The sequence below is a fragment of the Aspergillus viridinutans genome, assembly GCF_018404265.1.
Source record: "Aspergillus viridinutans IFM 47045 DNA, scaffold_13, whole genome shotgun sequence".
Lineage (NCBI taxonomy): Eukaryota > Fungi > Ascomycota > Eurotiomycetes > Eurotiales > Aspergillaceae > Aspergillus > Aspergillus viridinutans.
The window spans coordinates 709,583-736,317 of record NW_025091229.1 but is presented as its reverse complement, the minus strand read 5'-3'; the positions used below and the strand labels follow the sequence as shown (position 1 = coordinate 736,317).

The 26,735-nt window shown below is 50.2% G+C and overlaps 11 protein-coding genes across 11 annotated transcripts; 5 read left to right on the top strand and 6 right to left on the bottom strand.

The window, feature by feature from the left end:
• Positions 1 to 412: 412 nt before the first annotated feature.
• On the bottom strand, positions 413 to 2,464 carry Aspvir_003023 (tetratricopeptide repeat protein; the record flags this gene model as incomplete). Its single annotated transcript, XM_043274612.1, has 2 exons — positions 413 to 2,221; positions 2,294 to 2,464. The coding sequence occupies 2 exons, from the start codon at positions 2,462 to 2,464 to the stop codon at positions 413 to 415; spliced, it is 1,980 nt and encodes a 659-aa protein (XP_043130547.1).
• A 463-nt stretch (positions 2,465 to 2,927) lies between these two features.
• Positions 2,928 to 3,790, bottom strand: Aspvir_003022 (nucleic acid-binding protein; the record flags this gene model as incomplete). The annotated part of the gene is made up of 3 exons (XM_043274611.1): positions 2,928 to 3,351; positions 3,422 to 3,722; positions 3,751 to 3,790. The coding sequence occupies 3 exons, from the start codon at positions 3,788 to 3,790 to the stop codon at positions 2,928 to 2,930; spliced, it is 765 nt and encodes a 254-aa protein (XP_043130546.1).
• Positions 3,791 to 4,406: 616 nt separating this feature from the next.
• On the bottom strand, positions 4,407 to 7,343 carry Aspvir_003021 (uncharacterized protein; the record flags this gene model as incomplete). The annotated part of the gene is made up of 7 exons (XM_043274610.1): positions 4,407 to 4,724; positions 4,785 to 5,489; positions 5,544 to 6,317; positions 6,371 to 6,402; positions 6,464 to 6,686; positions 6,745 to 7,159; positions 7,222 to 7,343. 7 exons carry the CDS (start codon positions 7,341 to 7,343, stop codon positions 4,407 to 4,409), a joined length of 2,589 nt encoding a protein of 862 aa, XP_043130545.1.
• A 2,141-nt stretch (positions 7,344 to 9,484) lies between these two features.
• On the top strand, positions 9,485 to 12,802 carry Aspvir_003020 (putative RNA interference and gene silencing protein (Qde2); the record flags this gene model as incomplete). Its single annotated transcript, XM_043274609.1, has 4 exons — positions 9,485 to 9,765; positions 9,835 to 10,961; positions 11,022 to 11,266; positions 11,321 to 12,802. 4 exons carry the CDS (start codon positions 9,485 to 9,487, stop codon positions 12,800 to 12,802), a joined length of 3,135 nt encoding a protein of 1,044 aa, XP_043130544.1.
• A 537-nt stretch (positions 12,803 to 13,339) lies between these two features.
• On the bottom strand, positions 13,340 to 14,928 carry Aspvir_003019 (uncharacterized protein; the record flags this gene model as incomplete). The annotated part of the gene is made up of 2 exons (XM_043274608.1): positions 13,340 to 14,551; positions 14,620 to 14,928. The coding sequence occupies 2 exons, from the start codon at positions 14,926 to 14,928 to the stop codon at positions 13,340 to 13,342; spliced, it is 1,521 nt and encodes a 506-aa protein (XP_043130543.1).
• A 1,546-nt stretch (positions 14,929 to 16,474) lies between these two features.
• Positions 16,475 to 17,089, bottom strand: Aspvir_003018 (DNA-directed RNA polymerase II subunit RPB7; the record flags this gene model as incomplete). The annotated part of the gene is made up of 3 exons (XM_043274607.1): positions 16,475 to 16,648; positions 16,705 to 16,785; positions 16,841 to 17,089. 3 exons carry the CDS (start codon positions 17,087 to 17,089, stop codon positions 16,475 to 16,477), a joined length of 504 nt encoding a protein of 167 aa, XP_043130542.1.
• An 863-nt stretch (positions 17,090 to 17,952) lies between these two features.
• Aspvir_003017 (2-hydroxy-palmitic acid dioxygenase MPO1) lies at positions 17,953 to 18,691 on the top strand (the record flags this gene model as incomplete). Its single annotated transcript, XM_043274606.1, has 4 exons — positions 17,953 to 17,985; positions 18,041 to 18,064; positions 18,123 to 18,182; positions 18,239 to 18,691. 4 exons carry the CDS (start codon positions 17,953 to 17,955, stop codon positions 18,689 to 18,691), a joined length of 570 nt encoding a protein of 189 aa, XP_043130541.1.
• Positions 18,692 to 19,551: 860 nt separating this feature from the next.
• Positions 19,552 to 21,643, top strand: Aspvir_003016 (F1F0 ATP synthase subunit alpha; the record flags this gene model as incomplete). The annotated part of the gene is made up of 5 exons (XM_043274605.1): positions 19,552 to 19,623; positions 19,801 to 19,970; positions 20,097 to 20,153; positions 20,210 to 20,330; positions 20,393 to 21,643. The coding sequence occupies 5 exons, from the start codon at positions 19,552 to 19,554 to the stop codon at positions 21,641 to 21,643; spliced, it is 1,671 nt and encodes a 556-aa protein (XP_043130540.1).
• Positions 21,644 to 22,576: 933 nt separating this feature from the next.
• On the top strand, positions 22,577 to 23,847 carry Aspvir_003015 (methylenetetrahydrofolate dehydrogenase (NAD(+)); the record flags this gene model as incomplete). The annotated part of the gene is made up of 4 exons (XM_043274604.1): positions 22,577 to 22,773; positions 22,925 to 23,555; positions 23,617 to 23,706; positions 23,764 to 23,847. The coding sequence occupies 4 exons, from the start codon at positions 22,577 to 22,579 to the stop codon at positions 23,845 to 23,847; spliced, it is 1,002 nt and encodes a 333-aa protein (XP_043130539.1).
• A 424-nt stretch (positions 23,848 to 24,271) lies between these two features.
• On the bottom strand, positions 24,272 to 25,056 carry Aspvir_003014 (signal peptidase complex subunit 2; the record flags this gene model as incomplete). Its single annotated transcript, XM_043274603.1, has 3 exons — positions 24,272 to 24,544; positions 24,609 to 24,907; positions 25,014 to 25,056. 3 exons carry the CDS (start codon positions 25,054 to 25,056, stop codon positions 24,272 to 24,274), a joined length of 615 nt encoding a protein of 204 aa, XP_043130538.1.
• A 318-nt stretch (positions 25,057 to 25,374) lies between these two features.
• On the top strand, positions 25,375 to 26,447 carry Aspvir_003013 (ER membrane complex subunit EMC3; the record flags this gene model as incomplete). Its single annotated transcript, XM_043274602.1, has 5 exons — positions 25,375 to 25,424; positions 25,481 to 25,514; positions 25,573 to 25,939; positions 25,999 to 26,160; positions 26,254 to 26,447. The coding sequence occupies 5 exons, from the start codon at positions 25,375 to 25,377 to the stop codon at positions 26,445 to 26,447; spliced, it is 807 nt and encodes a 268-aa protein (XP_043130537.1).
• Positions 26,448 to 26,735: the final 288 nt, after the last annotated feature.

Here is a 26,735-nt window from a genome sequence, read left to right as displayed (position 1 = left end):
ATGAGGAGATGCTCTGGGGCACTTCCGAGGTTCCAAATGACGCAAGCCCGGAATGATTCCCGAGGAGTCAAGTCATTCATTATCAACAGCAACATCTGAACATCTGTATCTTCTTGGACTTTAAAATATAATAATTAGATGGCTTATCATCAGCGACGGTAGACTGCGCAGCGAGACATACTAACACTGGTGGAAAAGAGACGGATCTCAGCTTGCGGAGTATACTAAGAATCTATTGCTCGATAGGGATTTCTCAAGGTATGAATCAAATTCGCTGCATGGTGACCTTGAGGGTACGAAGAAAAGACATATGGTATCCAACACATCAACTGAGACACGAAATAAATATGCCCGATCATGCCAAATCTTGCCCGTCCGTTCTATAAGACAGAATAGCGCAGGAGTATCATCCCTAGAAATCGAATTCTTTCCTGAACACATTCACATCCATCCCTGCGACTACCATATCAGCCAGATCCCGACGGCCCATCTGGCTGAATACACGCCGCAGCGTATCGTAAAGGTTGGTGCTCTGGTTCTGGCTGATATGGAGCATCCGCTCAAGTTGTTCGTCATCAATACCGCCCTCACCACCGCCAACGATCTCGCGAGCTCGCTCCCGGCCTTCTTGTTCGACGACACGGTGCATAGACAAAGCACCTAGGAGGTGCTGTGCGGCCTCGGGATAGCAACCAATGTTGATGCAGGATACGCCAAGGTTGTACCGGGCACGGACAAAGTTGGGGTTGATTGTAAGAGCTTGCTCGTATGCCTGAATAGCCTCCTCTGAGCGACCGGAGTTGGCAAGTGTAGCTCCGAGACGGTTCCAGAGAAGATGAAGTTGCTCCTTCTGATTCACAGTGCCTGACTCAGTAGATGCCAGCGCGGCGGAGAAGCAGTCGACAGCCTTGTCGTATTCCTCCGCACAGTAGAAGAGAACACCCAACCCGACTTGAACGTCTGGATCCATTTGCTCTCCAGAAGGTGACAGCTGCGCCGCCTTGATGAACAGATCGGTGACCCGTTCATGTAGAATCTGGCGATCTGTGAAGCCCAAGTCTGCGTCGGATGACAGATTCTTAGGATCGATGATCTGAGGATACTTGACAGAAAGCCAACGCTCGAGGGTGCGGTACGCTGTCGAGTCATAACCTTCGTTTGTATACGAAACAGCTAACCCCATGAGCGCGTCCAGATTGTGGGGATCGACCTTCAGCGCCTGTTCCAAGGCACGAATAGCAGGAAGCTCCTTCTCATTTTGCGCCTGTGCGGATCCCAGCATTGTCCAGGCTTGAACGTGCTGAGGGTCCTTCTGAACAGCCGCCTCGAACGCCAACGCAGCCAAGGAAAGATTGCCGCCTTCGCGCATGATCTTGACGCCTTCTTCGAAGGGGTTGGCCACATTCCGGAACACGTTTTCCTCTTCGAACATGTAATCGCCCAACTGAGGATCTCGGAAACGCGTGTGGAGATTGTCAAAGCCATCCCACTCACCAAGGTCTCCCATGTGCATGCTGTCGTTAATATCGAAAGAGGCATCTTCCTCCGCCAGTTTCCTGCTTGCCGCCGATTCAGCTTGGACTCTTTGCCATACGCTCTCAAAAGCACCGTAATCTTGAGCATTACCAGTGTCAGTAGTGGGGACTGACCTATCGAGATCATTCAGCTCCGCCTCCATAGCCGCGTTGGCCTCATCGTCCAGGGTCTGGTTGCCCGCCGTCTCCATCTCGGCAAACTGTGCCTCCCAGTTCTCATCATCGAGCTCGACCATGCGGCCCTTGCCCTTGTCCTGAGTAGCGGCCTCCGCTGGCTGTTGTTGCATGCCCATGGGTGTATAGGATGGATGCATCATGCCCATTCCTCCCATACCCATGTACCCCATGCCCATTGGACGCTGATAACCTGCCATCATCGGCGACGCGGACGTGGCTGGACTTGACGTTTGTGGCAGGCCCACCCGACTCTGTTGTTGGAAGCGAGCAAACTCTGCAGGTGTGAATGCGGACCCGTTGTTCATTAGAGGTCCTGTAGGGCCGGCAAAGGCAGCCTCCATCCGGGCATGTTCGCCAGTATCAAACTCAGCAGCCCACCCGGGAGACCCCGTCCTAGGCGGAGTGGTCTGGAAGTGATCTAGCTCGCGCCTTAACTGTTCCATCGCAAATGGTTGCGGTGCTGCCCCCGGAATCTGGCCTGGTTGTTGTGCGGCGAACTCGTCCATCATCTACTTAGATTACCAATCCATTGTTAGCCAGAATAACTAGCTGCGGCTTCAAAGAGAGCGATATTTCCATACCTGATCTTGACCACCCATCATACTCCTCGACCGCATACTCTCTTGCATGCCCCCGGGACCCCTTCCAACAAGGCGGTCCCGTTGGAGTGATTTGTCGTCCTGCACATGCTTTGTGAACTGCGTGAGCGGGTTTCCCGCGGTAGAGCACTCAGCGCCACCAAGGAACGACATGTTGATAATTTCACAAGGAACCCGTCAGAGAAAATAACATCGATAGCTAAGAAGGATTTGAATAATCAATGATCAGCTTCAATAGACTGTAGGATAAAAGGAAGGAGGAGGATGGAGAGGTAGATGGCAACGGTATCTCCGCCAAAAACGTGGGGTTTGAAACCGATTGGAGAGTTGCTGATGCCGAGGTCCGCCGATAAGTCACGTGCTTTGATATCAGGACACTCCTGTCCATTATTTCCTGTCTAGTTATTATGCTCCAAGTCGTTTCATCAGGTGTAGGCGGTTATTCAGATGTTTCTCAAGTCGATAGATACCAAAGCTCTATTTTTATAGGATACACTTGGGAATGCCTGTTATAGTATACATCTTATGCAAAATCGTACATCATTCTTCGAATTTTTGCAATACAACCAAGCGCATAAAAAGAGGCAGACGGCAACTGAATGAATAATGCGACTGATTACTGCTCATCCGGGACCTCCTCGATACGACTACCCCTTCTGTTGGTATTGCTGTAGTCCACGCGGATTCGTCGACCGAAAGGTGCCTTCCCACTGAGAATCTCGAAAGCCTTCTGAGCGCTCTCGACATCGAGGAATTCCGCATGAGCGAAGCCGCGAGGATGCCCTGTGCGACGATCAATCGATACCCGAACATCGATCACATTGTTGATATCCTTGAAGAGCTCGTTCAGATCCCGATCGGTCATCTCAAACGACAGGTTGCCGAGGTACAGCGTCTTTGAAACGGGCTGCACGGGCCTGGATCCGCCCCCGCTGCTTGCATATTGCGCGGTTATACGGCGGCCCTCATAGACTTGCATATGCATAGCCTCGACGCAACGTCTGGCGGCATCAATAGAGTCAAAGTGCACGTATGCAAACCTATTCGGTAAGACAAGACACATTGTTAGAATTCTCCTTTCCCGCAGAGAACAGTAGGAGCTGGACTCACCCTCTGCTCATTCCTCGGTTATCAGCAATGAGATCGACTCTCTCCACAACACCAAACTTCTGCATGTGGTTCTTCAAGTCTTCCGCCGTCACATCATAGAAGAGATTACCAACGTATACTGTCTCTCTAGGCGCGGGGGGTTGGTCCAGAATTCGCAACCGCCTCTTAGGTTTCAGAGGCTGCTCATCGCGAGCATCGGACTCCGCCGAAATGATGTCCGAAGGATCATGATTCTCGTCCTCTGGTGAGCTCATCGGATCCCGGCTGGCGGTGTTGTCGCTGAACCATCTCGTATGTAATGCTAATTGAGATTGCAGAGGGGATAGTACGGGTAGAGGAACGCGAGGTGCGAGGGCCCTGGCTGACCATGCCGGCGCGGTGACCGGCAGAGACAGGAGGCGACTGGCTGCTCTCCGAAAGCAATGCCTGTAAAGAGAAGCAATTAGTCACGGCGTCCTTGATGGAGGAATATCTATTACAGCAGTCGTATAGAATAGATAGGTCATTTCCTTACATTTTCTGTGTCGTCGTGAATTGAGTTGGGAATATATGACCGAGGGCAAAGGCAGATATACAGAATGTGTTAAGCAAAAAGTTCGCCTTACCGGATCTTACAATGTCACGTGACTGTCAGGCCATGCGCAATTTGAAACTGGTGGATTTTATGAACGAGAGAATGAAAGGCTTGAACTTTTCACCAGATTTTTTCTTGTGCGAAGAAAGAAGAATGAAACTAACCTAGTGCCAACTAGAGAGGCAGTAATTCACAGCAAAATTGTGGGAATCGAGTGGAGAAACAGGATATATACAGCCTTTCTGGATTTCTACATTTTCAGAGATCCCAACAAGAGCGAGTGTCCTGAGGAAACGCCACACCTCCAAAACCATACACCGGGGTGGGAAAAGACAATCTTTCTGAAAAGAAACGAATCGCTGGACAACTGACAGTTCAAACAAAGTGCTTTTGCGATCGACATGAGTACTATTATAAGATGCCCTCGCCTGAAGCGTTGTTGCTTTTTTGAGAAGAGTTGTTGTCGTAAGGCCCGTTAAGGCCCGGACTCTCATATTTCACCGGGTCTGGCGAGAAGACATTGGAAAAGCGAGGCAAAGGCCGCATATTATCTGCAGCGTTGCCTTGCTGCATGGAAGGTAATTGTGTGGGTGACAAGGACCCCTGACCTTGTAACGATGGGTGAAGTGGCGGTTGTGGTGATGGTTGCTGCTGCTGTCCATCGAACGTTGGCCACCATTGGTTCGGTATGTCGAGATTCGAACTCTGAATATAAGTGTCCCAAGAATCCTGTTCGCGGGTGTTAGTGAGGTCCAAGTGGTGTCAAGGCATGAAAAGGGGCAAGCGTACCCAATCCAAGTTCAGCTGCACATCAGGCAACTGTCCAAACATTGTGCTGAACGGGGACAGAGCTCCGGGCACCTCTGCCGTGGACCCAAACGCCCCCGGGGCAGAAGGCATTTCTGACCCTTTGAAACCAGTTTCATTGAATGCGGGGGATCCTGAGTTTGCGGCGCTCAGTCCACTGCTCAATAATCCCAAAGTCATTGCGGCGCTTTGTTTCTCGTCCTGAGGTTCGAAGGCCGGCGCAGTGGCATTACTGTCTGGAAACCCTAAATTCAATTTGGCAAGCATCACCCCGATGACGCCAGCGGCTTTCCAAGCTTCAAGTGACTCGTCACGAAGTTCATCCCAAATCTCTCGAGAACGCTGCAATGCCATGATCATCTCCTGTCGTCGCTCCCTGCCCCACGCAAAGGTGTCGCCGGAATCTCTTCCACCGGCTTGCAATTTGAGTCCATGATACAGGTCAAAGCAGACAATAGTTGCAGCAAGCAAGTAATCAGTGGAGCTGAGGGAATTTACGCGATTCTGTTTTGTGCGCAGACGTCCCGTCGGCCTTGTCTCCGCGTGTAGCATTGACTGAAACCGCAGCAGCTCCATGGCTGAATCGATGCAAGCCTTGCGTGAGTAGGTGAATCGGGGATTTCCACGTGCTTGAACGATATAAGGCCGGTGGAGGACACACTGCGCTTTATGGTAGACGCTCATTATCTGCCAAGGATCAGTACTACAACTCACGGTATAATTGGCAAGTGATTGACGTACACCAAAGCGCGACATGATCAGATTGGACGGGTCCAACTGACACTCCTCAAAAGGACGAATGACAAGATGCTCCGGAATCAGGTCCCGAGCTCGGCGAAGATCAGCGTCCAACTCCATCACCTTGTCGTAAGATTCACTTTGCACACTCGAGGTGAGCTCGGCAACTCGGCCAAATACGTACGCCAGACGGGCTTTGGCAATGAGGTAAGAGATAGGTGTCGGTTCATTCGGCGGCCGCGAGGGAGGAAGTTCCTTGCAATTTTCGTCGAAATCATCATCATATAGATTCCGCGGAAGCTCCGTATCACTATCCACAGTGCGAATCATGCTGGGAAGCCCAACCTGAAACGAAAAGAGCAAGTCCGATTGCCGCACGAAAGTCCATACGCGTCGGCGCATCTCACCTTGAAATGGGCTAATGTTGGGGAAAACTTTTGAGTCCCGATGGTAGCCCATTCTCATCGCTAGCCTCGCGACGACACCTACAAGCACCCAGACAGAAACATCTGCTTCCTTCGTTTGACGAAAGTCACCATGAAGATGGAAGATGAACGTCTCGATCAGGTAGGGATAAGGTTTGGTATAATCGGCCAGAGTCAGACATTGAGCGACCAGATTTCGAAAAGTTCCAGCCATGTCCAAGGATTTCCCTCGAAACTCGGGTGGCTCGTCCCCTTCTTGGTTATATGACAGCATAGCGAGTCGCATCATGGCGAACAGCATGCCCACCCAGACAATGCACGTTTGAGAAGGATCTTCCCAATGTTTGTTATACTGGGGAGGAAGTCAGAAGGAATAACGGTCTGCAGGAGAACAATTATGCTTACCTGAGCTTGAAACGTCGGTCCGTGAAGTATATCTGTCCATGGTTAGTCATAGATGCATTTACATGCAGGTTCTCTAGTTCTGTCGGTACTCACGAGTCGCTGGATCATAGCTATTGAAATAACGAGCAATAAGCATATCAGTTGTATATCTCGAGGGAAAGGAAGACATAATCTCTGCGCGGCTGGCAGGCTTCATGGCCCCAAGAAGCAGCGTGGAGCCCGGGACATCGCTCGGCAGCGCTGATGTCTTGAGCTTTTCGGCTTGCTCCTCATACTGCTTCTTGTGCGTGTGGAAGTAATTACGAACTTCGGCGATCTGTAGCTTCAATGTAAATAAAGAGAACTTATGAGCGCATGGTCAAGGGCTGACTCACATCGCTGAGGACGGAAGCCCAGTGCGCATCGCTAATATAGTATGATTTATTATTGTCGACTTTCATGATACCAAATGACTTGGTAACTTGCTCCGTATCGCTCTCCTCCGGAGCATTTGATGTTTCCTCGTCCAGATCGATGTCGTGACCCTGGTTGAGGGAGTCCCCACTACTGCTGGTTCCGGAAATTGCTGCCATTGCCGCTGCCGGGCCTGCGGACTGCGATCCGTTGGTCATCAGGGACAGTACCAAGCTCTCGAGTCGGTCTATTCTGTTCTGCATATCGTCTGGGGAATTCGAGGCAGAGTTCTGTGTTGCGTTCTTCCTTCGCGCACTTGCTTGAGCATAGGTACAGGAAGAAGCATCGCCTCGCTTTACGCAGTTCTCGCATGGGTGGGAGCGGTTGCATTTCAGTCTTTGATGATACGGTGTTAAAGTCTGGTCTTCTTCAGATAGAGGAAAAAGGCTAATACTCACTTTCTATGCCGGCAGGGGCCGCAAGAAAGTGGCACCCTGTTTCGCTTTCGGACGACCCTAAAGTGACCTTCTGGCGAAACGGCGCCAACGCTCGAGGAGGTAGAAGGTGGAGTAGGCGACATTTCGGAGATGACACCTTGGTGAACGGTTGTGCTAGATTTGTCGATATGGATTCGCTCGTAGGCCAACTAGCTTCACTTCACGATCGGAAATCCAAATGAGCACGGCGCAACAGCGAGTTCCGAGCGAGACCTGGCACCAAGTGCTTATCTGAGAATGGGGTATCTCAATCCAAGTGTGAAATGTCCGTCCGGTGGCGCGCTCGATTTGAGAGGTACCTGACCAGAGGTGTGCACAACGCGGACTCTTCGACTTGGGCAGATTAAATACTCGAGGTACCGAAAGAGGGCGCAGGTTCAATTACTGCTGAGTTTCTGACGGCGTTTCGACGGACGGTTCAGCAGCGAACAATGAGCCTGAATTGCTAAGCTTTAGTGGGGTCGATAGGTTGCGGCGGCGTTTCCTCAAGTCGAGCTCGTTGGTGATTTATGCGACACTGCTTTCCTGCTGTTGATAGCATGCGCAAACATCACAGATATGAAGCGCTTAAGCTATTGTGCGTTAATAATAAGAATCGCTGAAGGCGACCGAAGGCAGGGAAATGATAGTGTAAATGGATGGGCGGACGGGGACAAGCGGTCGACGGGCTATCAAGTGATTCCGTCGAAACAGGGGGGCGACGGACCAATCCCTCATTCTTCTGGGATATGCGACCCGCGGAAGAGATGGACATTCATTCAATAAGACGCGCCAGTTCTCGAGAACGAGTACCTATTAATGATACGGGCGAGAAAAGGAATAAGGATGGACAACTGTGGGAGTGCCAATGATGATGAGGATCCAGATTACCTACAGATTATCTCCGTTATCACCACGTTTGCTGCCTCAGGCCTGGACGCAGTTCTTACAGTGGGAGGGTTCTACTGAGTACTTCATACCCTGGTAATAATAAATGATCCTTTTCATCGACTAAATTACGAGGAAAAAGGCACCCCAATTATCAGAAATGGTACTGTGTCAGTGAGCTTTACCATGTGCAATATGGGCAGTTCAGGCATGAAGCAGACTAGATACCTTGGATGCAGGGCTCCAGGCAGCTACCTAGTTACGCGGACCAAGACAAGACATCGCAGCAAAGTGTTTTGGCAGAGACCATCCAGGATCTAGGCCACCGCATGCGTTTCCGCCAGTTTCTTTGTCCTGAAAAGAAGAAGGAAGGAATTTGATTTGTCGATCGTCCAACGCTAGGTAGATATATCCAAGGTACCTCTCTAGCTTCATATTGCAATTGAGTCATCGAAAAGCCACTATCTACTAACTAGATAAACTCACTAAATAGCACAGCCGCAACGCCTGTATTCTGCTGTTTCCACTTCCCAGTGATCCAGTCAGCATCAAGCAACCAATTACCCATTGAAATAGCGAGTGTGTATGTCCAAGAAAGGCTTGTTAAGTTGTTGGTGGCCTCAGTGGCTGCTGTGCGTCGACACTCGACAGCAGGGAAGATCCTCCTACCTTAGTTACGGAGTAGTAAATAGTACCTTTGAGAACTTTAGCATGAGTACCAAGGGATCCATGTCTCCTTTTCTATCAAAAAATGTCTACGGAGTACTGCATACCTACTTATCCTGTCAAGACACACATGCATCAAAGAGTGACACCATGATGCCATGTTCAAGAGGGTCCGGGACAGTTGGGAAACGGACGTCATTCTATGCGTGCTTTCCGCCTTATTCAGTAGACCAAATCCATCTTATTGCGAGAACACTGGGGTAACCTTTAGACATTATGCCTACTTGAAGCGAGACAATCTCGCAGGTTCCTTTTGTGTGCTGTCAACCATCTCTCAAATTACAAGGCAAGGTAATGATCCAGCCAACAAAGACCTGTCTGTCATTATTAGCCACCCTCCCACATTTTGTGATGCACACTCCGGGTTTCGATTGGTCTGAATCGCCATAGGAGATGTGCAATTCCTTTGCCAACTCATTCACTTTCTCACCAGTTGCATATCGCCGTAGTAACCGCCTGATGGGCAATATATAAAGCGCGGCCAAGTTTTGGAGCTGGAGATAGCTCTAAAATGTCCCCACTCCCCAGCGCTTAACCCAATCTTCCTTAGACCATTCTTTCTCACAATTTTAATATTCTTCCATACAACTAGTGAAGATCACCACTAGATCCCTTTCGGCTCAATTCTGCCATGTCGTCAAGAGGTGCTGGGGATTCCCAGCCTGGACGGGGTAGAGGAGGCGACCGCGGACGTGGAGGCGGCCGAGGAGGAACCATGGAGCTTCCATTCCGCCCAAGCGAGTCAAGAGGCGATTCTTTTCGAGGAGACTCAAGAGGTCGTGGAGATGCACCCAGAGGTCGCGGAAGAGGCGAATTCAGAGGCAGCGGCAGAGGGGACTTTGGTGGCAGAGGGGGTAGAGGCGGGGGCGGCTTCAGAGGTGGCCGCGGCGACCAAGGACCCAGGATATTCTCGTATGTTGGCCATCATTTCTTTCTTTTTATATATAACAGCGCAGGGCTGATTCTTTTCCATTGATTTAGTCAGGGTGGCCGGGTTGTTGCTCGTAGCCCAAAAGTCGAGCAGACCGAGGCCGCCATAGCCAAGGCTCTGGTAGCAAAACGACAGAAAACTGTTGGCCAGGCTCGTTACCCAGAGCGTCCAGGTTATGGAACTCAGGGCTCTCCAGTGACGCTCTATGCCAATTACTTCGAGTTGAAGGCTCTGGGAAAGGAATTGTTCCGTTACAATGTCGATATCGTCGCCGATTCAGCTAGAACCAAGCCTACTGGAAAGAAAGCCCGACAAATCATCCGGCTCTTACTGGACGAGCACTTCTTGCAATATCAGAACAGTATTGCCACGGATTACAAGTCTACCCTTGTCTCTAAGATTGAGCTTCCCAGTCAAGGACAATACGACGTCCGTTACCGTGACGAGCACGAAGATGACTACCCCGAGCAGCCTAGGGTCTACCGTGTCAACTGCCAGTTCACCGGTCGACTGAACCCCGGCGATCTCCTTGACTATTTGACGTCGGCGAATGCCTCCGCCATGTTCGAGTCCAAGGCGGAGGTCCTCCAGGCGATGAACATCGTCATGGGCCATCATCCGAAGACGGACATGGCCGTTGCGTCCGTTGGTGCAAATAAACACTTTGCAGTCCATCCAGATGCAGCAGAGAGAGACGACCTTGGCGCAGGCCTTGAAGTCTTGCGAGGCTTTTTCGTGAGCGTTCGGGCTGCGACTGCTCGTATCTTGATCAATGTCCAGGTCAAATACGCTGCCTGTTACCAGCAAGGGCCGTTGTCAAATGTGATCACCGAGTACCAACGTGGCAACAATCGAAATATCTACAAATTGGAGGCTTTCCTGAAGAAGCTGCGGATTCAAGCAACCCATATCGTCAGGAAGAATAAAAAGGGACAAGTGGTACCAAGATTCAAGACCGTTGCCGGCCTCGCAACTCGGGCTGATGGCGCGTCGCTTCCTCATCCCCCCAAGGTCACAAGACATGGGGCTGGCCCAAAAGACGTTCAGTTCTTCCTCGACGCGCCTGGACAGAAGAGCGAGCCTGGAGACTCCAAGGGCAAGAAAGGCAAGAAACCTGCGAAAGCTGGCCCAGCGCCAGCTGGGCGGTACATCACCGTCGCGGATTTCTTCTTGCAAGGTAAATACCCCCAGATTGAAGAGCAGACATTGAAGAGAACAGCACTGATCAGACTGACAGAGTACAACAAGACTCTGGATCCCAATATGCCGGTGGTCAACGTTGGCACCAGGGAGAACCCGTCCTACTTGCCTGTCGAAGTCTGTCTGGTAGAACCCGGACAGCCCGCAAAATCCAAGCTTACCCCAATGCAAACGCGCAATATGCTGAGGTTCGCCGTCCGAAGTCCTGCTTCAAACGCAAATTCGATTGTCTCCAATGGCACTGCTGTCCTCGGCCTCAAGGATCCGCTTAAACCCACCCTTGTAAGTTTTCCCTAAGTGTCACGTTAGGTCTTGTTGACTGATTGGTTATAATAGGCGAGTTTTGGCATGCAACCAGATCTCCAGCTCGTCACTGTTGCTGGTCGCGTTCTCTCTGCGCCACGGGTATACTACAAGGACGCCAAGTCGAACGAGAGACACATCGATACCATGGGTGGCAGCTGGAACATGAAGGAGATCAAGTTCTCCACACCTACAAAGCTGCCTTCTTGGACTTGGCTCTATATTGACAGCGAAAGGAGTATATTACACTTTGAGAACCCGGGTCAACTGAATGCTTCTCTTCAGGCCTTCACGGCCAAGCTGAACGAAATTGGGGTTGCTGCCGCCGCTCCCAAGCCCGGAATGATGATCAGGTTGACTGGAAATGACAACGAGGGAGAGATTGACAGAGCAGTGGGCGAGCTAATGGGTCGCCACAAACCCTCTCTCATCCTCACCATTCTCTACAGCAGTGACGCAGAGGCCTACAACTGCATCAAGCAGATCTGCGACGTTCGCCGGGGCGTGCGCAACATCAACGTCCTCGCCGAGAAGCTGAAAGGAGCCAACGACCAGTACTACGCAAACGTCGGCCTCAAGTTCAACCTGAAGCTAGGCGGAGCCAACCAGACCCTCAGAGCGAGAGAATTGGGCATCGTCGCCGAGGGCAAAACAATGCTCGTCGGCATCGACGTCACCCACCCGTCCCCCGGCTCCTCCGCTGAAGCCCCCAGCGTCGCCGGCATGGTCGCCTCCGTCGATGCATCCTTAAGCCAATGGCCCGCCGACATCCGCGTCCAAGCCTCCCGCCAGGAAATGGTCTCCGACCTGGACGAGATGCTCAAAGCCCGCTTGCAGCGCTGGGCGCGCGCAAACAAGAACGCCCTCCCAGAGAACATCATCGTCTACCGCGACGGCGTCTCCGAAGGCCAATACGACGTCGTCATCGAGCAGGAACTGCCCTTGCTCAAGAAGGCCTGCGCAGAGACCTACCCAGCCGCAGACACCAAGAAGAACCTCCCGCGCATCTCCATCGTCATCGTCGGCAAACGCCACCACACCCGCTTCTACCCCACCCGCGACGAGGACGCCGACCGCTCCGCCAACCCCAAAAACGGCACCGTCGTCGACCGCGGCGTCACAGAGGCCCGCAACTGGGACTTCTATCTCCAGGCTCACACCGCCATCAAGGGCACCGCCCGCCCCGCCCACTACTTCACCGTCTGGGACGAGATCTTCGCCCGCCAGAAACCCGTCGCCCCCTTCCAGAACGCCGCGGATATCCTCGAGGATCTCACCCATCGCCTGTGCTACCTGTTCGGCCGTGCCACCAAGGCTGTGAGTATCTGTCCGCCTGCCTACTACGCCGACCTGGTCTGCACTCGAGCCCGCTGCTACCTGAGCAGTGTCTTTGATCCGACGGCGACGTCTACCCCGTCTGCGAGTGAGATTGGGGGGAGCGGACGTGGTGGGCTTGCGAGGAGTAGTGATGTTCAGATCCATGCGAATGTGCGCGACACCATGTTCTACATCTGATGCATTAAGATGGTGATCTGTTGCCTGCTCCATTGTCGGTTTGGGGGGAGCGAATGGACTTTTTGTAAGTCCATACTGTTGTTCGTTACGCGCCAAATTGTCTTCCAGTTAGTTATTCCATAGCGAATCAGATTGCGAGTCTTATTCTACCTGCTAGTTCAAAACGTTTGGTTTCACTCTTTCGTACTATTCTATATTCAGGGAAGCAATTCATACACAATCTGGTACCTGCACTGGCTTATTACATTGAAGAATCTGTAAAGGAAATAAAGGAAAAAGGACAGTAGAAAGTGCACGAGAAGAATGGAAGCAGAGTACACAGACGGAGACGGAACGAACAGTTTGAGAATGAAATAAAATCATGGATCCGTGCAGGCATTGGCCGTTAATCGATGTTTCGGACTCATGTTGCTCATTCATGGAGACATGGTATCACTTCTGGGATTGGACTTCCACAATTGTCGCATCTGGGCTTGCGTTCGAGCCGGTAGAACAAGCCGCGCTGAGAAGTTCAGCTTCCCAAATCATATGAGTGGTTTATTCCTCATCGCCGAAGCCCCAGTGCTTCTCATTGACGTGGCGCAGCGCACGATGCTGAGGCGGAGGTGCAGTTTTACTGGGCTGCGGAGACTCATCGTACGCTTCCCAGGAAGACTCCATCATCTTGACAGCCTTCAAGCGATCTGTTCCCATCGGCTTCTGGTTCTCGTGACTGACCTTGCCATCAGCGGGAGAGGACCCGGCCATGCTCCAGTGAGTCTCAAAGTCCTTCTTCCGATTGCCGCCGTTTGGAACGACCCCAAGTGGTGCCTTCTCCGCATTCTTTCCAGGAGACTCTTCTTCATTGTACATGTGGGTTTTGTACAGATTAAGACCCTTGTTCTGGAAAGAGCTGATGATGCGAGACTTGTGCTCCTCGTCGATTTTATCCGTGAGGTCGAAATGCGTTTCCGCATCACGTCTGGGCTGCACTACGTAATGTTTCACAGGAGGAGTTGGCTGAACCTCGTCATCGCTCCATCCAAAGTGTCGTGCTTCCTGAGGATGAGGCTGGCGTTTAGGCTTCTCTGGTGTTGCAAAATCCTCGAAATCCCAGTGAGGGACATGGCGCGACATGGGGCGGCCGGGTTTCGACTTCACTTCGCGTTCGCTGTTATCGGCGCCGAGTTGAAAATGATCAAACCGTTTCGGGTTGGCCTTGTAGGCGATTTGCTGCTTATTCTCTGCGGCTCCGGATTCATCATCCTCGAAAATACGAGAAGCGCGATAGTTCTTGCCTGCGCCCGCTTTGGGAGCAATGGCCCGGGACTTAGACGGCGTAGCCTCCGGTGCATCGTTTTCGTCGTCGCCGACAAAGAGTTCGCTGTAATCGCGCGGTGGGGGCTGTGCGGATGCAGGAGCACGAGGAGCACGCACCGGCTGAGAGCGATCCTTCCCAGGCGACAAGAGTTCTTCCAGAGACTCTGCCGCGTAGGGATCCTTGATATGTCTCTTCGAAGGAGAGGCAGACTTTGAGCGGAATTCTTCGCTGTTTTCCTTTTTGGAGGGTTGAGACGATGCAGGGCCCTTACCTGCGGGCGCACAAGCGACGGCAGCTTTGATTAGACTTGTCTGGTCCTTTGCATCACGAATGGGCCAACCCCGTCCGCGAGCGCCGATAACGTCAACCTGTTTCAAAAGTGAAGCTTGGTCCCAGTATATTCTAACATTCTGAATTTGGTTCTCCGAGTCGAAGCGCACGATGTGGACCTATCGAAGCGCACCAGGAGGTTTAGCTGAGTGGACAATGCAAGGAGCGTCGGGAATTGATAACATACCGTGGGGAAAGACGCGACTCGGTCGGCCAGGAAGTTATCGTCAAGAGAGGGGAGATAGGGCCCGCCTCCAGACACAAACTCCAGCGTAACCTCTACATCCAAGCATAGAGAATCTGAAGCTTCGATTGCGCCAATGATATCTGCGGCTTTCTTCTTTACGACAGTCTCTTGCTTCGTCAGATGGCTGACAATCGCATCGGCACCGTCGAATTGGGTAGCCGTGGTGATATAGATCAGGGAGGCATTGGCGGCTAAGGGGACAGACTTCGGATTCGCAAGGAACCTTTGGTACAGGTCCTTGAGAGACATGATTTGATTCCAGAGAAGATTCAAGATTCAAACGAGCGTGGATGATCGAAACGAATTGATAAATAAAAGTATGGAAGTGGTCGTTCAGAGATGATTGGATCGCAGACGTTCGCAACAGTGGGCAGGACGCGGAACTGTTTATGATGAAGGACACGAACCACACTTTTGCTCAAGCGCTTCCAGAGTCTGTCAATCAATGGTTCACTTGCGCATTCGACAATAAATAAGGTAGAAATCCGGGAGACAGAGAAGTCGCCTACCTTGGAGTTATGTAGAAGGGAATGAACTCTGGTATTTGAGAATGTGGCAGAGAACCACCAACGGCATATGTCAGATCAAACACTAATGAACAAGGAAACCGTGTCTCTCAAGAAGTATGTAGACTAGATAGTGAAAGGACAACAATTACAATAATGGAAACCAAAGTAGTATTTGATTTACTGGAAATGCAACGCGTCCGTAGGAAGCCGCTTTATTATTAGCTATCAGCCTGAGAAGTAAATAATAAAACTAAGAGGAGTAAACCACACAGGGAAATCATGGCCCGGGAGGCTTCTTTCGCAGGACAATCACAATAAAAATAACGGGATGGCTAATACTGTCCAGTGTTCCATTATTTATTATGGAGTACCTCTGGGTAGCCTAGGTACGCTGGACTTTGGTCTTTGGAAGGATGAATCTGACAAGTCCAGGGTTCCATCAGCATCTGGACAATCAAACGCTGTGTTTGCCGGGCCAGGCAGAAGGTTAGATAGTCTCGCGCACGGCTCCATTCTCCCAAGAAGGACCGCACCAGTGTTTCACCACTTCGGCTACAGAGCCACACTACAGAAGCATTGTCTCTCGGGCAACTACGGGGCCTTTGCTCTCTCCTGGTTGGTGTTTATGGCTAAGTACTCAGCTGTGGTCGGAGCTATAGCATTGGAAGCTCTGCACATAAGTCTGGATTGAATTGCGACTCAAACGGTTGTATATTTGGCTCTAACGCTCATACGTCAATGGACAAGGAGTATTTACCATGATCAATGGGAGCGACGGTCTTCAATTCCCAGTTGGTGATATATCCCAACTGAGTACTTGTTTTGAGATGTACTTTCGAAGCTCATATCGGAAGTAGATCTCCAAATGGGTACTCAATAGCAAAAGACTCCGATGTTCTCGTCGTAGGCTATTGTACAGCCTTCAAAACCAAGACCATACGGGTGCGTTTTTGGATCCTTTCTTCAATAGTATAAGCTGAACGCAACCGCTCTCCTAATGGAGAAGACTACTCAGGCTGCGGGGATGTTTTGAGGCATCGTATTGTCCACTTCACGAGCATATTTCCTGAGACGATTGGTCCCTTAAATCCAATCGTCCATGTACTCAAAATCATAGTATGCCTCATGGGGAATATTGTGATGTGGTGTTAATATTATCGCAAGTGTTTATTAGGGGCAAAGAGGGGGTTTTCTGGGCTCCTCAAGGTGTCATTATAACGGTCTAAAGCAAGTCAAACAATGATTAGTGATGATGCTCTTATGACTAGGATACGCAGGTAATGCACTCACCCAAGATAATCCTCTTTGATGGTTCCAATGGCATTGATAGCAGCTACGTCAGGCTTGACACCGAGGATTTTGAGCCGTAAACTGGTTCCCTTTTCGATGACCTGATCGGCATGATCCGTGTACTGAGGAGGTACTGTATTTGGCTCCCACTTAATATCCGAAGGAATGTTCTTGCCAACTAATTAGCATCGCCATTTCATCCGGAAATAAAGTATAGGCGACATACTTTTCGCGCAATGAAAACGGATAGCGGACCGGCCAAGGTGAAAATACCGGTGGGCTTGACGGAAGTAACGATTGCATCGACCTGAAATCAGAGTCAGAATTAAGAGGACAGTTGCATCTGTATTCGTGAAGCATACCGTCTCCCCCCTGAACGGCTTCCAAATGATCGCACGATATTTGATTGTGTATTCCGCTTGCCCGCTTCCTGGAAGGACCCGACCTTCACCAATATCTACCATGTCCATGACGCAAATGACGAAATGATCACCAGTACACCGGCCTTCCTCTTCCTCGTTAAGCCTATTGATCAAATACTCTCGCATATTCGGCCCAAAGTACGACGGGTGCAGCGATATCACCTTCGTCTCCTCTTTCAGGAAAAACATGGCGCAAGTCTCTTTTCAAGTTGCACAAGGTGATTATTCCCACAACGACACTCTTTTCTCAGCCCTATACGACACAAGTCTCCGATTGAGCGTTTATGTAGTGGTATGCACGTCCGCGCTTCGACCAAAGTCCCAGGGCTCGTTACTAGCGATGTTGAGCAGGCAGCGGTATGATCAGGCGCGTGGAGAATTCAAAGAATCGTAGCGACTGCGGCTGGTCAAGAGCGAGAGGCGTAAACGTCTTGGGGAAGCGCAAGTTAACGATAGTGAGATCAGTCGCTCATGGTAAGAGGCAGCGACATGCAAATTTGCTTTGGCAGGAGGCCCCCAAAAAAACGCTAATAGAGGGTAGAAAACCGAGACATCAAGAACAGACTGGTATCAAGTATTGTCAATTTTCTGATAGGAACGCCAGACACAGAAGCTCTGGGTTATGAAGATTCGTCGAAGAGCAATCGTTTCAAGTAACTGCCTGATCAACATTAGAGCTGGATGAAGTCACCTGACCTGGATGATTTGTACAATACCTGAGAGGTAAGGTAACAAGAAGAATCCCACATTACAGGACAGTACAAATATTTTACCTAATTACTCTCATAAATTTCTGTAGTAAACAAATCGGATACAACCTAATTACCTACCTTAGGTTGCATCCTCGGCCTCCCACCTGACGTCCCACCCATACGTTGCCTAAGACGGCATACTTATGACATTACTTAAAATGTCTTATGTCTCCACCACCACGTAGCTGGCCTGATCGTAGCATCCCCGTTGCTTTGAAGTTGGCAGACAAGTATCTCCATGCTATTCCCTTTATTCAATAAAGTTGTTGAACAGGCTCAGAGGAGAACACAACAAGTAAAATGGCGTTGAACCTTGAGAAGCAACTCCTTTTTGTGAGTCTCTTCAGCTTTCCGTGATTGATGAACTAGTGCTTATATCTACCTACAGTATGGTGCCTATCACAATAACCCGGTAGGCTTGCAACACTCTCCATCCCCCGCAATCGACATTTAAGCTTATTCTTTCTTAGGTGAATGTGGCTATTCACATCACCTGTGTACCAATACTCTTGTTCACAGGTATAGCTTTGGTACGTTCATTAGTTCCAGACGCTGACCTCGATAGAACTGACACGCGGAACCTCAGGCTTCGAATTCTCCGGCCCTATTCAACCTTCCTGAAGCTCTAAGCTTTGAATACCTTCCAGCCAACCTCGGCACGATCGCAGCCTTTATATATGCCACTTTTTACATACTCTTAGAGCCTGTGGCCGGGGGACTGATCGCTCCGCTCCTGATCGCTGGCGCAGCTTACGCCAACTATCTGCTGAGCACCTACGGCACAACTGTCAATTACTGGGCCGGTGGAATCCACGTTGTTTCGTGGTTGCTGCAGTTCGTCGGCCATGGCGTCTTCGAGGGAAGAGCTCCAGCATTACTTGACAATCTCGTCCAAGCCTTACTTCTTGCTCCTCTCTTCGTCTGGTTGGAGATTCTGTTCTTCCTCGGATATCGTCCTGAGCTGAGAGCCAGATATGAGGAGAGCGTGAAGAAGGAAATTGCTGCCTTCCAGAACAAGAAGGGTGGTGCCGCGAAATAGTCTGCTGGTGTAGCTTGCTTTTGACCTGACTGGTGTGCATGGCTTGACTGTATCAGCGGACATGGTAAGTGGCTTATGGCTGTAGCTGTGGTTGCCTTATCCTTCTTTGTATCAGAGCTCTTTCGCGGGTACGTCACAATGGTAAGACAATTCGACATCCTCTGCGACTGCATACTAGACTCAACCCGACTCTATGTACAGCTCATGATGTATCCGTTATGATAGCGGATGATACATTTGTTTACCCGATGTAAGCAGTTTGACCTTATGCATGGGCGGCATGGAGAGTATCATGCAAGAGTACTCTCTTGAAAAGCACAAAAGTGTTTTTTGGTGTAGATATTTCGTAGATAGACGTTCCTTTGGCAGTGTCCTGAATTTGGTTGTTGTGACGAAAAGATGTGTATGACTAAGCCCCTAATATCCGCAGATCCGAGAAAACGAAAAATGGAATTGCCAGCTGTCCCCGATGGCCAAGCTTAGACGGAATGTCAAATATCGTCGACATTACGGAGCTTTATAAGATAGGCTTTTTTTTAATGTATAATATAGAAACATAAGAAAACGCAGGCCTGTAGTGTAGAATAATATATGGAGCGATATTGCCGTGGGAAAACAACATCATTGACCTGTATTTCTCTGGGGGGTTGGTGTTCCGTGAACGCACTAGGGCGGCTTCGGAGCCCGTTTGGTGAGGCTCGGCAAACTAGGCTTAGTGGCAGTCCTGAGAATCCCCCCAAACCCGGACGACAAAGCTCTCCTTCTATCCATCCACAATCCTTTCTCCTCTGCCACCTTCTCCCCAATTATATCTCTCCTTCAGAGAAACCACTCTCCCACACCTCTGAACCCCCATTACAATGTTCAGGAACGCTTTGCGGCAGTCTAGCCGCACCGTTGCGGCTGCCACTGCCACTGGCAGAATCGCCTCGGTGAGTCTCATCCCTACTCAGGTCGACCTCATCGCATCAATATGGTCGTTTCCATCTCGAGAAAATATCTCAATCGGTGCTCGAATCGCCTCACTATACGTCGACATACATTTTTGAATTGATTTCACGCATTGTGGTTGGATTGTGCTGGCATTGACAAATTTTGCGTCTCGACAGGTTCGCGCGGCTGTTCCCGGCCCCCTCGCCGGCGCCTCCAAGCAGGTCCGTTCCTACGCCGCTGAGGCCAAGGCTTCGCCCACAGAGGTTTCCTCCATCCTTGAGCAGAGAATTCGTGGTGTTCAGGAAGAGGCTGGCCTTGCTGAGACTGGACGTGTCCTTTCCGTCGGGTATGTGCTAGATTAATGCTGGCTGAAAAATTCGCACCCCGCCGCATTTTCATCGAAATCATCGAACACGACAAATTCTGGTGTCTTTTCAGTTATAACAATTGACTGATCTATTTTGCCTTACAGTGACGGTATTGCTCGTGTCCATGGTATGACCAATGTCCAGGCTGAGGAGCTCGTCGAGTATGTATCAACTTTTGATGGAGTGTCTGTACTTCAGATAACTGACAAATGATCAGGTTCGCCTCTGGTGTCAAGGGTATGTGCATGAACTTGGAAGCCGGCCAGGTCGGTGTTGTGCTTTTCGGTTCCGACCGTCTCGTCAAGGAGGGTGAGACCGTCAAGCGTACCGGAGAGATTGTACGTTAAGTTTCCTGATATCGTGGCATTTTACCATTACGATATACTTACAACGCGCACAGGTCGACGTTCCTGTCGGTCCCGAACTGCTTGGCCGTGTCGTTGACGCCCTTGGTAACCCCATTGATGGCAAGGGCCCCATCAACACCAAGGCCAAGAGCCGTGCTCAGCTCAAGGCCCCTGGTATCCTGCCCCGTCGCTCCGTCAACCAGCCTGTCCAGACTGGTCTGAAGTGTGTCGACTCCATGGTCCCCATCGGCCGTGGTCAGCGTGAGTTGATCATTGGTGACCGTCAGACTGGTAAGACCGCTGTTGCTCTCGATGCCATGCTGAACCAGAAGAGATGGAACAACTCTTCCGACGAGAGCAAGAAGCTGTACTGTATCTATGTTGCCGTCGGTCAGAAGCGTTCCACTGTCGCTCAGCTCGTCAAGACCCTTGAGGAGAATGACGCCATGAAGTACTCCATTGTCGTTGCTGCCACTGCTTCCGAGGCCGCTCCTCTGCAGTACCTCGCTCCCTTCACTGGCTGTGCCATGGGTGAGTGGTTCCGTGACAACGGCCGCCACGCTGTCATCGTCTACGATGATCTTTCCAAGCAGGCCGTCGCTTACCGTCAGATGTCTCTGCTGCTCCGTCGTCCCCCTGGTCGTGAGGCCTACCCCGGTGACGTTTTCTACCTGCACTCCCGTCTGCTCGAGCGTGCTGCCAAGATGAACGATAAGCACGGTGGTGGTTCCCTTACTGCCCTGCCCATCATCGAGACCCAGGGTGGTGATGTGTCCGCCTACATTCCCACCAACGTTATTTCCATCACCGACGGCCAGATTTTCCTGGAGGCCGAACTCTTCTACAAGGGTATCCGTCCCGCCATTAACGTCGGTCTCTCCGTGTCCCGTGTCGGTTCCGCTGCCCAGGTCAAGGCCATGAAGCAGGTCGCTGGTTCCCTGAAGCTGTTCTTGGCTCAGTACCGTGAAGTTGCTGCTTTCGCTCAGTTCGGCTCCGATCTTGATGCCTCCACCAAGCAGACCCTCGCTCGTGGTGAGCGTCTGACCGAGCTCCTCAAGCAGAAGCAGTACTCTCCTATGGCTGTCTCTGACATGGTTCCTCTCATCTTCGCCGGTGTCAACGGTTACCTCGACGGTATCCCCGTCAACAAGATCCTCACTTGGGAGTCTGACTTCCTTGCCAGTGTCAAGAGCAACCAGCCCGAGATCCTTGAGACCATCGACAAGGAGGGCCAGGTCAGCAAGGACCTCGAGGCTCAGCTCCGTGAAGTCATTGAGAACTTCAACAAGTCTTTCAACGCATAGGTGAGCAAAAGGCAATTGGGTGATTGATCCACCGTGTACTGTTTTTTCCTGACGCTATGTGTATAGACAAGATAGCTTGTACAATTTGATTCCACTGTTTTTCTCTTGTTTTCAAAGCTTCCGAAACTGGTTCGCCCCAGAGCAAGTGTAATCTCGGCTCGGTCATTGCACTCCCGCCTTTTCTGTAGCGATGAAACTCTAGGATGAATGGTGCGGAGACAAAAATCAAAAGATACGATTAATATCCTGTACGTTTAGATCTTTTTGGGCAACAAGGGAGTGGGACATGAGGGGATGATTGGATTGTCAGCCTATACTTCAAGGTACCGTCCAATTAATCTTTCATAGCGCAGCTTCTTCGTTACCATTATGCAGCCAGAAATATGATTTCCTTTGTTTCACTACATTCTGTGTCCGAGCAAATTGGGCAAGAACTCTTTGAGCTTTTCGCATTTGAGGCACATCCAGATCGACAAACTCCAAGCCGCCGTAAGAGCACATAACTACCATAAGTACCTATTGACAATAATGGGTTTATCAGGGTCTCGGGCTACTTACACTTCTGTCGAATTATACCCGATGCTGACTGAATGGGAACTTCATGTGTGGATTTGCGGAGCATACGATGTTGCTTATTCATAAAGGCGAGGTAAGCCACTTGGACGAATGAATGATTTGATAACTGTATCTCACTTTGAACCTCAGCGATACATGGAATACATTCTTTCCTTTTGGCCCACAGGTATATTCTTCAAGTTGGGCTTGTTTCCTGTTCCCTCCTGCAGTGGGCCGAATGCGGCGTCTGCTTTATCGATAAGCGAGCAATCTTTTCCGTCCCCAAAATTTGTCAATGCCCCTCCTCCGTAGTTTGATCTCCGCAGAATAGCGACTAGTTCTCGCCTATCTCCAGACTATATCACAGTAATCGCGCAGATGGCTACTCACACGGACTCAGTGCACCCCCCTTGCAAGGTTGTGCTCTCTAAGAACGTTGCAAATCACCTCGTTGCGGAGGTCCAGGAAGGCGTCAAGACCTTGGAGAAGCCGCCTCATCTTGTCGGATTCCTGGCCAACGATGATCCTGCGGCATTGATGTATGCCCAGTGGACTGAGAAGACATGTCAAGAAAGGTGAGCGTCCATTCATTCCCGCATTTGTATTCGCCAATTGCGCCGTTTTGTCTCTTTTGTTCCCTGCGCCATCAATTGCGATCTCGGAGCATGGCATATGCATTGTTCTGAGTCACCTTACCGTAGCTAACGTAGAATTTCCTTGATACAGTGGATTCCGTTACTCTTTGCGCCAAGTGACCCGCGACGATATCGAAGATGCTATTCTGGCTGCCAATGCCGACTCAGACGTTGACGGCATCATCGTATACTACCCCATCTTCAATAATCGCCAAGACCAGTATCTGCAGCAGATCGTCGACGTATCCAAAGATGTAGAAGGTCTCAGTCATCGTTATATCTTCAACATGTACCAGAATATCCGTTTCCTTGACCCTGAAACCAAGCGGCAGAAGTGCATTCTTCCTTGCACCCCTTTGGCCATCATCAAGATCCTCGAGTACCTCAACATTTACAACACGATCCTACCGTACGGAAACCGGCTATTTGGACACACTATCTGCGTGGTGAATCGCTCAGAGGTTGTTGGCCGGCCGCTTGCAGCTCTGTTGGCGAATGACGGAGCTTGTGTCTACAGCGTGGACATCACCGGTGTCCAGAAGTTCACTCGTCAGGGTCTCAAAAAGCGTAGGCACGAAGTCGTGGACTTGGAAGGAAAGACAATCGAGGATGTAGCCCCTCTGTGCGATGTTGTCATCACAGGTGTCCCCAGCGGATCGTACAAGTTCGACACAAGCCTCCTCAGAGAAGGCGCCGTCTGTGTCAACTTTTCTAGCGAGAAGGTAAGCTTTCGATATTGTCTAAATGCCAACCAGGATTCAGGGAAGTTAATGTGTCGCACAGAACTTCGGCCCGGAAGTAAAAGAGAAGGCATCCATCTTCGTTCCTTCGATCGGCAAGGTGACTATCGTGGTTCTGCTCCGGAACCTCTTGGTGAGTGACATCCGGCCAAGCGTATTGATGGATAATTAGATTGACAATGCGTTGCAGAGATTGATTCAGAACCGGAGATTGGATGACGTGAAACCTGCTGAAGCCACCGAGCGTCCTGGAACTCTGGAGGCCGCTTCGTAATTAAATTCAACAAAATGCAAAATGCAATGGGAGACGACAACTAACAAAGCCACATGACAGTCATAGATTTCCTTTCTTGTGTTCTGTTTCGATTCTGTTCCTCAAAGAGACTCAACAATGGTTGTTTTCTCGTGTATATGACCTGTGATATGAGCCTGTTCTATGAAAAGGTCTTCAAGTCTCTGAAACACATTGAGGTGACTTGCTCTCACAAAGTGTCTCCTTGTCCTAGGATTGGCTGCATAGAAAGTACTCAAGAGTATGAACTGGGATAGTGTCCAAATAGACGTCATAGAATCTTTCGTGCGCAAGGCAATTATTCAATTCGAACATGATGGCATTTGACATTGTCGACGATCCCAGCTAGAAACAGTTCAAATTCATTGAGGCTGAGTCACATTCTCAAGAAAGAAAGCCTTGTCATCTACTTCTTGTTATTGGTATCCTGCACTCCTACAACACTTCCAAGCCCGCCGGTTTTCCTCTCAGTTTCCTTAGCCGCTAGTCGTAGCACCTCAATCTCGGCGGCAAGCCAGCGTCGGAGGGGTTCGGGGTGGAAAGTCCCGTCTGCGGAAAACCAATTCATAAATGGGGCTTCGATCTCTTTTTCTTGGAGAATCTTGTTGGAGGGCGACGTGTACTGTACTCGGAGCTTGTAGAGAGGGGTGTGTTTCTTCACAGAAGACCGAATTGAGATCTGGTTGGAGAAACAGTGAGCTTGGTCTGTGATTACAGAAAAAAGCGCTGTAGATAGACTATACCGTTTCACCCGACTTTCGCTTGCCCCGAAAAACCTCACCAGCTTCAACAGCCCATATCCAGTATGTGAGGCCGGTGTTCAGGATAAAGTATGAACACACTGCTGCTAAAACCCACGGCGAGGTAGTTGCTTCCCATCCAAGCTTGCGATCAGCATAGAAAGTGAACGCAGCGATGGCGACTGCGCTGTAGCCAAGGAGGAATCGGACATTGGATTTAGAGTGGTCTTGTTTGAAGGTATACGGTTGAGGAAGGGTACACAAGTACGGGACAAGGGCATCATCTGTGGTCGATTTCAAATCTAAATATGGTCGTTAGTGACGGGTATCAAGAGTTTCGCATACCATGTCCTGTATGAGGGACCAAAATAAAGCTCGATGTAGCTGTTTAGAGTATACAGGACTAACCATTAACAGAGTAAACGGGCACCTTCGGCGCCGAGGTTGCCATTGTGAGCTATAGATTTCGATTAAAATCAATTTGAAATATGATAGAGCACCGGTAGAAGCCACACGGTAGTTCAGATGCTTTATAGTTTCAGGCGTGAGAAATCAAGCAGCGATGTTTATCTGGCAGCGAGGAGTTGCGGCGAGCTGGCCCTTTCGCGGATAGCTGAGCTAAAGCGGCATGCCTGCCAGCGCTAGTACACCCGCTTTGTCTGACCTCACAGGGACTGGACTGCCGCATCATCACTGGCGACTTTCTTTAAATCCTCCATTCTCTTTGAACTCAGTGGTCAAGCATCTGCTCAACAGTCTCAGGGTCACAATGGCTTTACAAGGTGTTGAGCAGACTATCCTACGGGATCCGGCTCTGTTGTGAGTGAAATCCTCGTTATATGTCGTGGACGAAGGACTGACGTACATTGTCAAAGCTATTGGATCCTGTTCCCCATCACCATTGTCATGGTAAGTCTGGTCGACTACATGGTCTTGTCGCACTGGCTGATACTGATGCTCTGTGAAGATATTGACAGGTATTCTGCGCCATTATGCGACAGTCCTGATGAACAGCCCCCCGAAACCTCCGGCCACACTTGCCGAATCTAAAGAGCGTCTTTCGCTTCTGCGAGGAGTCAACCTGCGTAACAATGCTCCCGCAGTGCTATCGCGAGAAGGATTCGAGATGCGAAAGAACTATTTGATCTCTTCATACAAAAGCGGTGCCTTCCTAAAAGACCCTTCCAGCCGCGGTCAGCCACCTGCGAATCCGATGACTGATCCTGCGGGCATGGAGGCCATGATGGGGATGATGAAAGGGAATATGATGATGATGATCCCACAGACCTTGATCATGAGCTGGATTAATGCGTTCTTTTCTGGATTTGTTATTCGTATGTTACCTTTTTGCAACGGAGTTGAGCTCGCCTGTGCGCTAACAGAGTCGGCGCAGTGAAACTGCCCTTCCCACTCACGATCCGATTCAAATCAATGCTCCAATCTGGTGTCATGACCCGTGACCTGGATGTCAGATGGGTGTCTAGTCTTTCGTGGTATTTCTTGAATCTGTTCGGCCTTCAGTCAGTCTTTGGCTTCATCCTCGGCAGCGATAACGGTGAGTGACATCCCCTTCTTCCTTTTACAACTTTACCATACTTCCTGTTACTTTCCCTCAAATTAACACATGCTGACTCTCCTGATGGTGCAGCTGCCAATCACATGGCTCAACAAATGGCAACTATGAATCCTGGCGCAGCAGTCAATCCGTTCCAACCTGGCCAGGATCCAGACAAACTATACCAGAGTGAAGCGGAGAACTTGGAAGTCACGGAGTTCTTTAGTATTCTGGACGGTATTGAAGAGAGAGTCCTACATAACTATGCTTCAAAGGAGATACGCTGATTGATGTTGGGTGTGCGAAAACAGCTACCCTTATACTGTTTTATATTCATATAGAGGAGAGTCAAACAGAAAGTGTTGTTTAATTCTCCAGACAACCTAATGTCATTGTGTTGGCTATCTGATTTCCTGCCAATTATTCATAACAGACAATGAGAAAATGAGCACTTCAGGGGACCGTGTGACATGGCAAGCCTTTTGCGCACAAACACACCAACGTAGATTATGGTATATGAGAGTCGTCAATGCATAATTCATCCATCCCCCCAGGTATACATCTAGGGTTTTGTG